We start from the raw sequence: 14,555 nt of genomic DNA, 5'->3' as shown, positions 1-14,555 counted from the left end.
ATGCTGGTGCTTGAATTCATCTCAAGCATGGTGGCTGTTGGTGTCATCTCTCCCACTGCTTTATGCAACTGGCAGTTCTTCTGCATACAAAGACTTCCCTTCTCCAGCACTCTTACTTGTCTCAGTACATGCTGTATGCAGTTTACTTAGTGACACCTTTTGTGTTTTTCTTGGCTTGTGATTGTTTCTGATGTCTTTTTTTATTTTCTTCCCCTCTTTAGTTAACAAACCTGAACTTGGCAAGTGGAGCTATAAGCAAGGGCAATGCAGCTGCCCCACAGAGCTACCAGTCACTGCTCAACAAAAGAGGGTCATTGTTGACTGTTCAGTCAGACACTCATGTAGCTGACAGAAGATCTGTCTCTTCAGCAGTCAGGTAAGTTGAAGTTGCTGCTCCAGCTTTTTGAGGAAGAATGCAGTGCACTTAGGAGCTCCTTTATAATTTGTATTTGGCTTCTTGCTCAGATGATAACATCTAAGGGCCTACTACTGGTTCTTCTCAGGACTATTGTAGAAACTATGCCTATGATAAAAGAGCCATGTTGCCAGAGCTGGCAGGTTCATGGTGAAATAAGGGCATGGATGAACATGTAGAACGAAAGGGAGATGTCTGTTTCTCTTTGATCATTTCTCATCCTTGCATCTGTAAGTTTAGGTTTGCTGGTGTTGAAACATATGCAGAATGCAAACTTATACCTGATTCTGCAGAAATCTCCAGTAAGACCTTGTGCTCATTCTTTTTCCTTGAATATCAATTTTAGATTGTTCAAAGGTAGAGCAGCATTTTGCAGTGTTTATAAAACTTTCTTTCTCAGATGGTTTCTTTACGGTTTTTATTAATTTTGGACATTGGAGTTTATATTTATGGCTGATATACTCATGGGACTCAGGGCAGAGGACTGTGATTTTTGCAGTAAGACAATTCTTCCTGGAATTGAAAGTGCACCAAGATTTACCCTGAGGACTCTGGATCTTGGAAGGTAGGAGCAAGTTGGGCTTGCTGCAGTATCGTGGGCTAAATACAGGCCCAGAACTGCTGGAGACTTGAGTTCTTCCTTTTCCACTTCAATAAATATTACTTATTCCTTTGCCTAAGCACTCATTTCTGTCTTTTAAAAGATAATAATGAGGCAGAGCTTTTCCAACACACGAGTTTAGAACTGGAAAGCACTGTATCCATGAAAATAGTGATTCTTGTCATTGGTGCCTAAATGCTACTGGAAAATGGAGGTGAGAGAAGCAGACATACAGTGCAGAAGGCATCCTTTCCCAAATGATTCCATCAAAAGAAGATTGGAATGGGATTTGGAAAGCTGAAGTATGTAAAATTGTTCTTATTTCATCAGTCACTGCTTTTTATCCTGCCTAAAGAGGAATGTGAGAAATGAATTCCTGGCCTGTTTCTGTTCCAGCATGATGTTTGCCTCTGGGGTTTAGAGTTATTGAGAGAAGAGGTGATTCTGCTCTTGGAGCCCAGCCAGGCAAGCTATTACCTAATCCAAATAAAGAACCTATCCAACAGGTGTTAAAGTGCTTTCCTTTCCTACATAGCTTGGGAGAGCAGCAGTGTGCCAGCTGTCCTAGAGCTTCTGTTCCTTTCTCAACTCTGCTTGCACCTCTGCATGGACTCACAGACATAGCTGGAGAAGGATTACTCATGGTCAGAATCTTCTGTTGCAGAACTCTGCACAAGTCACTGTAATTATATTGCTCTGAAACCATTTCAGTTATATGTTGCCTGAGAACCCATCATTTGATGCCCAGAACTCCACTCTGAATGATTTCCAGGATTGTGCCTCATCTAGCATTTTATGCATAGTTTAATGCCTTTAGAAATTCTGTTTTCTTTTGTACAGCAATCCAAAAGTACTTCAGAATTGTCTGGCCACAGGTGGTATAAGATTCCATCTTCAGACCTTTTATGAACCATTTGGTCTTTCAGTACTTCAGTTTCCCTGTTTCTATCCACAGAGCAATAAACAGAAAGATTTCTTAAGACTATTTATCGAATTAGTTTATGTTTGTGGGTGCTTGTATTGAATGGCCAAAATACCAGGAGTTAAAAGTTTTAGGTAAATCTGGAAGTGTAAAAAAGGGATTCTTGAGGCAGTGCTGGATTACTTGGCTGTGACTTTTTATTTAATGAGAGAATTGCAAAAGGAATATCGAAGTCATGATATGTAGAGATGGTTATCTTGTATTATAAATGCCTTTTTTGCTACTTGATCTGTTACATTGGAGTAGGCAGTTCATAGAGAGTCATCTGATGGGTGTCAGCCTGTGCTCAGTGCTGGATGACTGTTTGAAGAAAAGCTTCCTGTTTTGTTCCATTAAGGTTCTGGTCTATCAGTTGTAGAATTCAGCAAGGATGGAAATGTTTTGTAAATGGGTCTCTTATCTGGCTTGCACTTGGCTCCAGTTCAAACATCTGCTTCTGAAACTCAGTCCTTACAGTTTTCGTATGATTCTGTGGCAAATCTAAGCCATTTTAGTGCTGCTGAGGTTTGTTTGAAAATTTTATTTTGACGCTTGCAATCTATAGGATTCAGGCTATTCTTACTGACAGTTCTTCCTCCTCTTTAATTCCTGTTCTCCCAGCACTGACTTATTTAAATGTTTCTCAAAAGAAGTTCTTCCTTCTTTTGTTGAATTCTTTTGGCTGTATAAGATGAGGTGTGAAATCAGTAGTCTGCTGGCCAAAAGGCAAAAGATATCTTGAGTTTGTAATGAAGACACAGATAACAGTTCTGGGTATGTTAAAATGTTATTTCCTAAGTCTGCACAGCTGTCCATTTTGAGACTTTTTTCCAGAGTTCAGTCCGAGGATGTGTAACCTCCTATGCTTCCGTCTGTGCCTGCTGCAGTGAAATGTTCAGTGTTTTCTCAGACCTCTGTTTCATTAGCTTCTTGTTCTTTCAACTTGAAGACAAGACCAACCTAGCCTCTTCTAAAGTACTCAGTATATTTTTTTCCTTGGATCTCCTGACAGATTATCTGACTTGGTTAGGAGAGGCAGGCAAGCAAGCCTTGGGGTAGTATGGCAGTGTAAATTACACCAGACAGCCTGGGAGGGCCACTGCAGTCAGAAATGAGGGATTCTCCACTTCTCATTGCTTGACATACCTGAAATACTTCTTAGCTCATGATTTCAGCCAAGGTGCTCAGATTCATTGAGAAATGATGTTTTGTTGGCAAGCTGTCTAATCTGGGGCAAATTGTATAAAATCAGACTTTTTTTCAATTTTCTGATCTAAGGGTTTCTAAGGTTAATTTCCTCTGGTGTCATTCTCGGTGGTAGTAACAGCAGCAGTTGCTCAGGGCGTCATGGACTGTGTGCACATGCCTGCCATATGTCCAGGTTCCCGAACAGGCTCTACTTTGTGTATTTTCATTTTATTTTTCCTTGTCTGGAAGTATCAAATGAGGTGGGAAACCAGAAGATGATACCCAGACACTTGGCATCTCAGGCTTTCAGGAGCCCCAAATGGTATGCCTCCTGTTTGGAAATTGTGGAAATATCTGATGTGCAGTAAGCCTGCAGCTTTTTGAGGGAATCAGACTTCATGCCCATTCACAACCTAGTTATTCACACAGTAGGTGCTTCTGGGTCACATTGCCATATATTTACTGCTCGCATACAAATCAGCTGAACAGTATGGGTGCAGTAAATCCAGTACCACTTAAAACATTAGCTTACTGTGCCTGTTATAGTAGCAAATATGTGTTTTTTTATCCTAAAAATTCTACATAGAAAAATGGTTTTACACTCTTGCACACCCCAGCTCACAAGCTAAGACCCTTGTGCCATGTGCCCTGACAATCTTATACTGCTTTTACGGTCTCCCAAACCAGGACCTTCTTTTTAATCACTGGCTTTCCATAGCCTTTACTGGGTAGTGGGTACTTCATATCCTACTTCACTGCCTGGTGCCTTCTTTGTGCCAGTTTCATTTACTGCTAGGGGTACATGTACTGCATGTTCCAGGTTTCAGATGTTCTGCTCTGAACATACTAAATATATATCCTTTGGACTCGTGATGATGTGGAAGAGACACTCATCTCTCTTCAGAGTTTGTTCTGTGCTGGTGTAAGTGGCTTCTCTATTTCCACTGAAACTGAGTTTTGCCAGAAAGACCCCAGACAGCTATCACAGGCTGATTGTGGTTCACTGGTCTTGGTCCTTTGTGTCAAAGGGACGGTTTGCTGCACTTGACATAAAAGTGTAAGTGGCTTCATTGATTCCTCAGTTTTTATTTTACATTTTGGAGATGTAGTATGTAAAATAAGAAATCAGGCTTGAACCCTGACTAGACAGGCTCTGAAGAGCTGTGAGAAGAGCGATACTGGAATGGCCAAGAGATGTGCTAATGTGCAAGGTGATTCTCACTGTGACAGAGGGTGAGCAGTTGACAGGACAGTTTTGCTTTTCTGCAAGACTCATGAGCTAGGCCAGGGTGGGCTTAGCGTGGTAGAAGCAGCATGGATGTTGCAGTAGAGGCTGTGGAAAAGAACTAACTATACATGATCTCGCAGCTAGAAATACAGAGGAGAGAATTCCCAGAGATCTTTGCAGCTAATGCCAAGTTTTCATAAGAATAAATCTGTTTTACTGTTACATATGTGTTGCCTTGTGTTTTTGCATCTTAAGAGTTGATAGCAACTTTATTCTCTTCCAAATCTTCCCTGCAGCTTCTTGCAAGGTAGAGACTGCCTGACTGCTGTCCTGTGCCGCACTTGCCAAGTGGTCAGAGCCTATATATTTGCACAGCATCTAGGTGCAAACTAACTTGGAGATGGTGCTGCGCTGATGCCTCTGGAGCAAATGAAGGCAGAAAGCAGCAGGCACTGAGGGCTACACAATAGGCCTTCAGTTTGGTGTAACCAAACAGCGTTGACCTTAACACCTCCCTAGCTAAGCAGCACAGAAGTGCCAGAGCAGCAGCAGACCAACAGCACAGAGTCCAGCCGTGTGCTAGCATAGCCTTGCTCCTCATACTGTTTGTCCTCTTCTCTTTACCTTAATGCCTAAATTAATTCATTTTTTTTCTTTTAGGTGAAGGAGTAATTGAGGGTGGATACAGTGATTATTATTTTTTTTGTTTGTTTATTTTCCCATGCATCATCTTGGCAGTTCTGTCATGCTGCTTGCAGTCTTTCAGAAACAGCATTTCTGAGTGCCCCAAATTTGGGGTTTGGTCTCTTCTTACCTTCTGCTCAGAGGAGGTTTGAGAAGGGTGGGTGAAAAATTGAAGTACTGCCTTGGAAGCTGTACCTTCTTGCAACTCATCCTGTCTCTAGTTTGAGCACGTTCTTCTTCTACCCATGCATATTTGTGCCTGTAACAAGCCTTCCCCTGCCCCTGCAACCTCTTACCTATTTTTTTTTCTTTTTCTTTTTTAAAAATTATTAATTTAAAAAAAAAAATTATACATCTGCTAGGGTCACTGGTGACAACTTGTTAACTGTGGAAGTGAATTGGCTGTCTTAAAATTCACGAATACATGGCTTGCCTTGTATTTTTTCCTATATATATTTTGGTCACACTAGAGAAACTTGTGGTGGCAGGTCCAATTACTCTCCATCCTGCGCGGAAATCGCCCTGAGCCTGAGCACCACAGGTTGGCAGAGGCCTGAAGGATCCCTGCTTCCCACAGCTCGGCCTTGGCTCTGCCTGTCTGGAGCCTCCGGGAGAGGAAAGGCGGAAAGCTCGTGACTTGCCCAGACAGTCTGAGGCCTGGCCCCGCAGCCTCGGCTCCCCAGACGCTGTTGAGTCGGACTTGGCTGGCAGCCGCCGCGCTGTTACTTTTCCGAGGTAATAAGTGAGATTAATCGCAGGACCATTTCCAGAGGCGAAGAGGGTTTGGGCCGCATGCAGGGAGACTGTAGGAGCCAGTGCTGGGGCTGCAAGCTGGAGGCGAGAGCTGGGGCTCACGGCAGGGCAGAGTGGGGCTCTGGCGGACCCTCCACTCCGCTGCTGCTGGGAGGCTTAGCCAGAGCCTGGGCCTCCCTCAGCCTGGATCTAGCTGAGCACAGGGGGCACAACACCTGCACTCCCCACGTCTGCTGGACTTGGGCAATTACGGGTTTTGCGAATAGCCCTTGTAATTTGAGGGGAGCAGGTTTCTCTTTGCATGACTTCCTTTCAGAGAAGATTTGAGGCTCTTTCCTATTTTTCCCAGCAAGCAGTCCATGCTGGTAGGTGGAGGGGAGTGATGAGGGTTTCATAGCTTCCTCCATGACAATACTGCATGGTTCTGGGTTTTCCCATTTCAGCTGCTTCCACAGACTGGCCTTACCCTAATCAAAACATGGGATTTGCCATCTCGGACTGGGCTGCTAATCTGTCTAGATCTCCGGTCCTGTGCTTTGGAGCAACTACCACTACCACCTTCAGTAGAAGCACAGAGAACATTCTGATGGGCAGCAGTGAAATTCCCTGTCTGGGGGCAAACCTTGCTTTTATCCTCTGGCTGTTAACAACTGGCTTGTAGTTTTCACAATACTTTATGTTCTACGAAGTCTAGTGTGGATGTTGTTGTTAATCACATATTTTTACTTTCTGGAAAAAGTGTAGTCTCATTGAGCTGTAGCAGTGAGTTCCACAGGTGAATTTTAAAAGTTTCCTTTTTATTTTTTTTTTTTTCCAAATTTGCCAAAAGTCTCTTCACCCTTGTTACATGAAGGCAAACAGAAATGCTTGATTTATTTTATGCACTATTTATTCTCTATGTTTCTATCATCTCCTTTCTTATTTGTCTGTGCTAAACTAAACAGTCCCATTCTTTTCAAGTTCTAAATGGAAATCTTCCCAGTCCTCTAATAATTGTCTGGCTGTCTTTATAGAGGTGACAAGAAATGAAAATAGTACATCAAGTAGGAGTAAAACATTGGTTTTATGTAACTAACACTATTGTATCTTTTTTTCTAACTCATAACTTACATATACTAATATCTTGCTGGCTTCTGACCATATTAAACACTGGATTCTTTATTAATATGCAGTTGTTTTTCTTTGATTATTGCAGTAAACGTAAAACTGAGCAACAGGTATAGGCAGTTCATGCTGATGCAATTCTTATTTTGCCTCCCCCCACCTTCCTCACCACTAAACTCTCCTCTTCCTGCTCTCATCTGCCACCAGTGGGTTTTGTTGGCTGGTAGGGAAGTCACATGCTGTTTTCTAATAAGCATCTAATTCAATATAGAACAAATTGCACAAGCATCTGATTCAGTATCAAACAAGTTGAAAACTTTTAGCATCTTGCGCTACTTGACTCATAACTTTCCCCCAGCCATGGCTGATATTAGATCTCTTTGAAATACCCTGTATAGGTTCTAGATATTTCATCTTGCAAAGTGACCAGCAAATCTCCCTTACCTCTGCAGTTATTTAAACCTCCCAGTCACCATTAAAATAGTTGCTTTCCAGAGTGGTATTCAGAGGGTTAATGTGGCCATAGCTCTCATGGGGCGATGGGCTGCGTTGCTCACAGCCTCCTGGGAGTGAGGGACCGGAGCGATCTGTGGGAGCAGCTCTGGCCACAGCAGCCGTTCTCTCAGCGGGAGCTCCGAAAGGGTTACAAGAGAGCCTTGGCTGTTTCTTTGAGCTATTTGGAAAGGACGGGCCTCAGACAGCTTGGCAGGAACCTGAGGCCCTGTTTTTTCCAGCCCAGCCCTTCCTCCTGCACAGAGCTGTCAGGGAATCCCACGAATGTCTGGTTTCTCCCCTTTCCTATTTTTTTAAGCAATATTTTTATCCATTCCTGGCTCTTCCCCACACAAGAACCTCAAGTTTTGTCCATTGATTGGTCTTGCAGGTAGTGAGGTAGAAATGAAAGTCGTGCTACCATGCCATAGCTGTTGGAATTAGTTCACAGTTGTGTAGCTGAGAAGGGCATTGGGAAGTTTCCCAGAAGAGCGTCCTTTCTGGCAGTGATCTTAGGGCAGGTCCATCTGGCCTAAGAACACAGGGATTGAGTGGGCCCATCTTTGAACTGTGCTATTCGTGTGGGCCACAGTGAGGCACTTTGAAATCTCAGAGCTGCATGTTCTGTATCCTCCCTACCAGACACACCACAGAATGCTGCTTTGTAAAAATGGAAATCCCCTTTGTAAGCCAGGCTTATGAAGGACAGGATGGGCTAGCAACTTTTCCTTCATTTGCCTCATGCTCTCCAGGGCTGTCCTGAAGTTGAACCCACTGTGAATATTTTGGAGATTTCCAGGTCTACTCTGTACCTTTTCACTTCAAGAAAATGGATGTGTAATAGAGGGTAGTGTTAGAAAGGAAGTTTGGTTACTTGTGAGAGCAAAGCTCTTGAACAACTGTGTTGTACAGCTGAGAAAGATAAATTGAATTAGGATTATCTGATTATCTCATTAAGCCTGTCAGATGTTGGGAGCAGGGTATGACCTGAGATCCATGTGGAAATCCTTTCCAGAAGGCAGCCCTCATGTGGGGCAGTCCCTGGACAACTCTGAAGTCAGCAGCCAGAGAGCCTGGGGTCAAGCTCAGGTGAGTTCAGGCTTTCAGTGACCAAGTATAAACACCAGAGCAGGAGGTAGCAAAAGGAGCCAAAAGGTTTTCCTTCCTTCTGGGCTTTGATTCTATGATTGTTTTGGGGCTACCTTTCATTGTGCAGTGAAGTTTCCACCACCAACGCATTCACATTTTCCATCCAGTCTGAGGTCATGCTTTAGCTTGGCTTGCTCAGGATAAGCAGGGTGCCCTTTTTGGTGTTTTATCCTGTGATATAAGTGGGAATTCCCTGCCAAAAGCACACAGAAACCCCTTTCCTATCCCTGAAAGTGTTAGTCAGCCTTTCCTCTGAAGATGCTGCTTTGTCATCTAATTTTCCCCACCTTTCAGACTGGGGGAATTTTGTAGCTGACACAAGAGCTTATGAATTGTATGCTATTAATATATTGACTCCATGACAGCCTGGTATTCTCCAGGGCTTCTCTGGGCTGCAGGTATCAAGCAGCAGCTGTTTGTGAGCCACGTGGGGCTCTAGCATTTAACAAAAACCTCTTTTGAAGGAGGGGGAGGAGGGGAAAAAAGCATTAATAAGTCAGGAAGTATTTCAGCTTCCCTATGCATGTGGTAACAGCTTTGCCTTGTGATCCTGTTCACAAGCTTATAGACTTTTGAAGTGTACATGTATTGTGTAATCTGAAGAAGATGGGGCAATCAGAACTCCACAGTGGAACGCCAGCTTTTTGTTTAGGGAATAGTGTGAATTAAAAAGAGTAACATTCATGGTTAGTAGTACTTTCTTAGTCTTTACCCCACACTGTATACTATCAGCCAGCAAGTATTTTGACCAAAATGGCCCAACTTAGTTGGTAATGAGGAAGAAAGCATTTTTGGTAGCTCAGGAAAGCTGATTGTCCAGAACTAGTAGCAATTACAAAGATTTTTTTAAGTGCACTGTTAAAGGTTGGCTCTGCAATATCAGGATGGAAATACCAATGTATCCAGAGGCCTTTATCACAAGCAGTTATTTCTAGGGTTTCATTCTGTAACAATAGTTGAAATATGGATATCCTCTTTTTAAAAAAAAATGGGGGGGGGGAAGGGGGCAAAAAAGCTGGGTAGTGCTGAAAGATACCACAGTTTCCAGACACTCTCCTGTTGCACTCACTGAACTTTTATTAACATTTCTCATCCAATTACTGTCCGCAGCAAACCAGGTGGGGAGAGGCCAAGGCAGCCTGGCTGATCCAAATCTACTGAAAACTGGCCCTGAGACAACAACCTTTAGTAAAAGGAATTTCAAAGTGAGAGTGGCTTATCAAAGACATGGTTTATGTTCCAGCTGCTGGTATTGGTGATGTTGCATGACTTCTTTGCTTGAATTTCAGATTGCATCTGGCTCAGTAAATGTGTTCCACTGCCCTTTCTATCTTTCTGCTGTCTGGCACATGAGACCTGACTGAAAAGTTAGTCTAAGATGATTGTTATCTGGCAGTGCTGCATGTGCTACTTGGCAGCTGTCTGTCAGGGATGCTTAGCCGGGGCAAGAGTAAACCTTTGGAGCAAAAAGGCTGTGGCTTATGTGGTCTTAACCTTTTGTGTGCATAAAGAATTCTTTATTTGCTTGTTGCTGGGGAAAAAAATTAGTCTTCTCTGTGAAGAATATAGCCAAGTTAGGCTCTGAATGTCTTCAGTGTTGAAAATAGAGTTTTCTTCAAAATTCAGCTCAGCAAACCTTTGGTTTGGTAGGCTATGTGAAGAGGAGGAGGAAACCTCAAGTCTGGACCATCTGTTTCTTTTTTGATATTGGGATAAAAATGCTGATGAGTAAAGAGATGTCAGCTTCTCTTCACTTAGCGTTTTGAAAAACTACAGACATGAAATTGATTAAGTTTAGGAATTTGTTTCTTGCTGCTGGTGACTGAGTGTAGATTTATAAGGAGGTAACAGTCATACCAGTGAGGCTTGGCATTCCTAGAAACTGTTTGAACTTTCAGATCCACTTCTATTTTTACAACTAATACAGCACTTTCAGGTTTTTTTTCTGAGATTTAAGCCACCGAAAAAGTGGAATAATACTCTTTATAGTAGTCAGAAGCTCAGGTTTGATACCTGTGTTGGTCTTTCATGGTACTGATGAACTGTACTTATCCAAGACAACATACTGGCTTACAGTGTAGTGACTTCTGCTTCTCGTGACTGTTTCCTAAAATATCTCAAATTGTGGTGTTAGAAAAAACTTGAAATAGGTTGTTAGAGTGTTCTGTTCAATGTATTTCTGATCTCAGCTCTACTAGAAGACGCTTGGGTGTAAGATTTGTTGTCAGTCTCATGATGCTAAAGATTTTTGGCTTCTCTGTAAATGTCTTGTGGTAGATGATAATTTGAACAGCAGTTAAAACCGGCTGCCAATTCAGGCAGTCAACACGGCAGAGAGAACACAATATCTTCTTTTGTGAAGAAGTCAGCAAGGAAAACAGGGTACATGGAAGATCTATGCACAGGCTTTTGTAAATCTCACAAAAAGCCCCAGAAGTGATTCTTCAGAGGCTTTGCTGCTCTTAAGATGAGGTGCATTGATAAGCACACCTCTTTGTAATAAAGAACGGCATGTACTATCTCCAGAATATTCTCCAAAAGAGTTATATTTTGATTCCTACTGGCTGCAATATCCCCTAACCGTCTCTTTTCAAAATGTCTTACAAAATAAATAAATAAATAAATCAAGGAAATTTAGAGCTTATCCCTTATGAACAGTTCCAATAAAGGCTGCCTATTAAGATTTTTGGAACAGCTGCCTTTCATAGAGTTTGGATTGGAATATTGAGAACTTGCTAATCTTTCTTCAAATTTGAAAACCCTTGAGAAGCAGCTGTGTTTTAACGTCAAAGTAATTTCATTAAATATCCACAGGAACAATAACTTTCTCTGTTATCTATTAAAGTTCACAAATATTTTAAATATTTTTAGTTCTATAAATAAATGCATAAAATACATTTAAAAATTATTTATTAAATAAAATCTCTTAATAGATACTGGTAAAATAATTTTGAAAGCCCAGTCCTAATAATTGGCTTATTTTGCTATATTTCAAGAAGCTTGGATCCAATCCATTTTTAGTCAATTAGGCATTGTTTGCATAACTGATCCTGGTTTTTTGGAAGGTCAGAGACATGTTTTCTTTTGTTTCTGAAATTCCACTTTGCTGCTGATGATGCTAACCTAAAAGATTTACATATTAAGGTATCCTCTGCTATCAGTCTAAAGAGAATAAAAGTTATGCACAAATTTCTAGGTAGTTTTGAGGCACAGGGAACAGCATATGATTCCATGTAGTCCAGTGGTTTTCTTTACTGGTATTTTTCTAAACAGAAAAAAATTGTTTGTTAACATATTGTGACTTCTAAAGCATTGCCGAACCTGAATATGTGAGTGTGGACATTAGCCCTGTGTTACTGGGGAGCCTTTCTGAGAAAGCAAAGAGAACCATGGTGCTGGATATTTTGTTGTTTGCATGTCTCGCTCTGAAATTATCTAAATTCCTGATATCGTGTAACTTCATAGATTGTGAATTTTTCTGCTTGTTGCTCTGGAATGTGTGGTTGCTTGCATCTTGTTTATCAAAATCTCACTCTGGTGTTTATGGTGTATATTGTAGCAAAACTAGGTAGCAACTACTCTTGTCACTTCCAGTTTTTTCCCTCATGCCTTTTATGTGAGAGCTTGCTTACTGTCCTATACTCCAGTTTTTCTTCAGAGAGCCATCAGGACAGTACAGAGCATGAAGGTTCACTTCTTTGCAAATGTGACTGTGTTCTGCTCAAGCCATCTGGAGGCCATGTTTGGACTCTGATTTGTCTTTACTATGGACTCATTTTCTGTGAAATGTACCAGTTGTGGCTTTTGTGAGAAAAGTCCACTCTGTTTAGAAAATTTGCTGAAGTATCTTGAAAGGCATCAAGTATAAAAAAGTGGCATATAATGCAGATTTCTTGATCAGACGTGGGATGCTGTTGTTATTGCCCCCTCTTCATGTGCCTTATCTATGTTAGGAGGGGACTCTTGAAAGGACATTATTACACTAAGTGGCTGTGACATTTTAGTCTGTCCTCGTAAGGGTTTAGTATCTGCAGCTGCATCTTTGATGTGCTTATGCTTAGCATTACATGCAATCGCTTGGTGAAATTCCTGAGGTAGTGATTCCATGGTTCCCATCTGTGTTCCTGAGTCTGGGAGCTTCTGACTAATTATACAACTTTCTCTGTATACTGTAGGAAACAATTCCATTTTTGGCTCTAGAAAAAGGGATTGAGTTGGACTGGAATATAGGATTGCATAACTTTTTTTCATCTTTAACCACAAATTCCTATGAAAGCTATTGCACTTCCTCTAAAGATACCTGCTCTTGGCTTTTGGTTTCCAGAGTCATTACAAATATTCACAACCCATATACAGTCCAGAAGATGTAGCAATTGAAAGGCCTACCCAAAAAGAGTCATTAAGGTATCAAGGAATGGGCCCCTCATTATAAGAAAGGCATTGAGATACTAGAGAGAGGTCAGAGAAGGGTGATGAAGCTGGTGACGGGCCTGGAGCACAAGTCTGATGAGGAGTGGCTGAGGGAACTGGGGCTGTTTAGCCTGGAGAAAAGGAGGCTGAGGGGAGACCTTATCGCTGTCTACAACTACCTGACAGGAGGTTGTAGCATGGAGGGTGTTGGTCTCTTCTCCCAAGTAGAAAGTGATAGGATGAGAAGAAATGGCTCCATGTTCTGCCAGGGGAGGTTTAAATTGGATATTAGGAGAAAATTCTTCATGGAAAGGGTTGTGAAGCATTGGAACAGGCTGGCGAGGGCAGTGGTGGAGTCACCATCCCTGGAGGTGTTTAAAAGGTGTTTAGATGGGGTTCTTAGGGACTTTAGTGCTAGAGCTAGGTTATGATTGGACTCAGTGGTCTTGAGGGTCTCTTCCAACCCTTCTGTGATTCTATGATCCTGAGGGGGAAACAGCAACATCCCTAGATTCCTTTTCTTCTCAAATCCCAAGGGGAAAAGGTGGATATAGTATGCATTTGGGATGATCAGCAGAGCTGGCACAACTGCATAATAGACTCTTCAGTCTACACTGAAGGAGGAAATGTGACAAATATGGGTGCCTGTTCAAATGGACAGAATCAAAAAACATTTTTCTAGGTGCTGCAAACAAAACCAGGGCTTACCGTCTTTACCTCCTAGGTTGCAGTTGTAAGCAGAGGTAGAAATCTCATGTAAAAGACTCCAAGTTCTACTTGATCCAGGTAGGTTTTGTGCAATTCAGCATCTTTTGCAGACAGGGTCTGACAGAAAGGGATCTTTCAACAAATCCTAGACAAGTCTGAGAACTGCCTTTTGGAGTGGGCCAGCTCTTTGTAGAATGCAATATAATTACCTGAATATCCTTTTACTCATCTTCCTCTACTGACAGACTTTGTCTGTCATCAGATTTAGCAGTTTCCTGCAGAAAGGTATTATTGACCCGGTTTACTGAGGTAAGCCTGGGCCTTTTCTGTAGTTTCAGAGGTGTAATCCCTAATTCCCTATTTTCCATGCTTAATTGGTCAGCACGTGCGTTACTGCCTGCCGGGGAGAGAGGGAGACAACTGAGTGATTCAGGGGATCTCCCACAATTTTCCACTCCACCACCTGCTTTGGAAGTAACTGTAAAACTGCCAAACATGCTGAAGTGGTTAAGTGTACCAGCTCCTAAAGAAGCTGAAGGGGAGGAGTGGTTCTTGCCTGATGGATTTTCAAAGGGAGCTGAGACTTTGAAGTTCTGTTTTAGCAGTTGCCAGGTATGGTGCCTCAGCCCTGTGCAGCACTTCTGCCCCCAGCCTTCATGTGTTGCATTCTTCTTTACAGTGCCAGGATGGAGAGAGAGAAATAAAAGAAAATTAATTAAACCAAGAGTGTGTGCATTAACAACAGTGTTGCTTTATTGTATTTTACCCTTTGAGTTATAGTGCCTTGTGCCATGTGTCATTGAAGTACCTTGCACTGGCTTGGGCCTATTAGATTAACAAATTTATTTTACTTTGGTTTTCT

The 14,555-nt window shown here is 42.0% G+C and overlaps 1 protein-coding gene across 4 annotated transcripts in view; it reads left to right on the top strand.

The window, feature by feature from the left end:
- Nucleotides 1-14,555, top strand: part of TTLL5 (tubulin tyrosine ligase like 5) — a 136,361-nt gene that overhangs the window by 80,810 nt on the left and 40,996 nt on the right. For 3 of the 4 annotated variants that reach the window (XM_082058450.1, XM_082058448.1, XM_082058449.1), the window contains one exon: nt 222-376. In XM_082058450.1, coding sequence (XP_081914576.1) covers nt 222-376 — 155 coding nt within the window. Of the gene's footprint in view, nt 1-221; nt 377-9,685; nt 9,754-14,555 lie in introns of those variants that run through there. The other variant, XM_082058451.1, reaches the window with a different exon arrangement.

This window comes from Streptopelia decaocto (assembly GCF_964273445.1).
Source record: "Streptopelia decaocto genome assembly, chromosome: 7".
Classification (NCBI taxonomy): Eukaryota; Metazoa; Chordata; class Aves; order Columbiformes; family Columbidae; genus Streptopelia; species Streptopelia decaocto.
The sequence above is the reverse complement of the archived record's forward strand: the minus strand, read 5'-3'. Positions and strand labels throughout refer to the sequence as shown.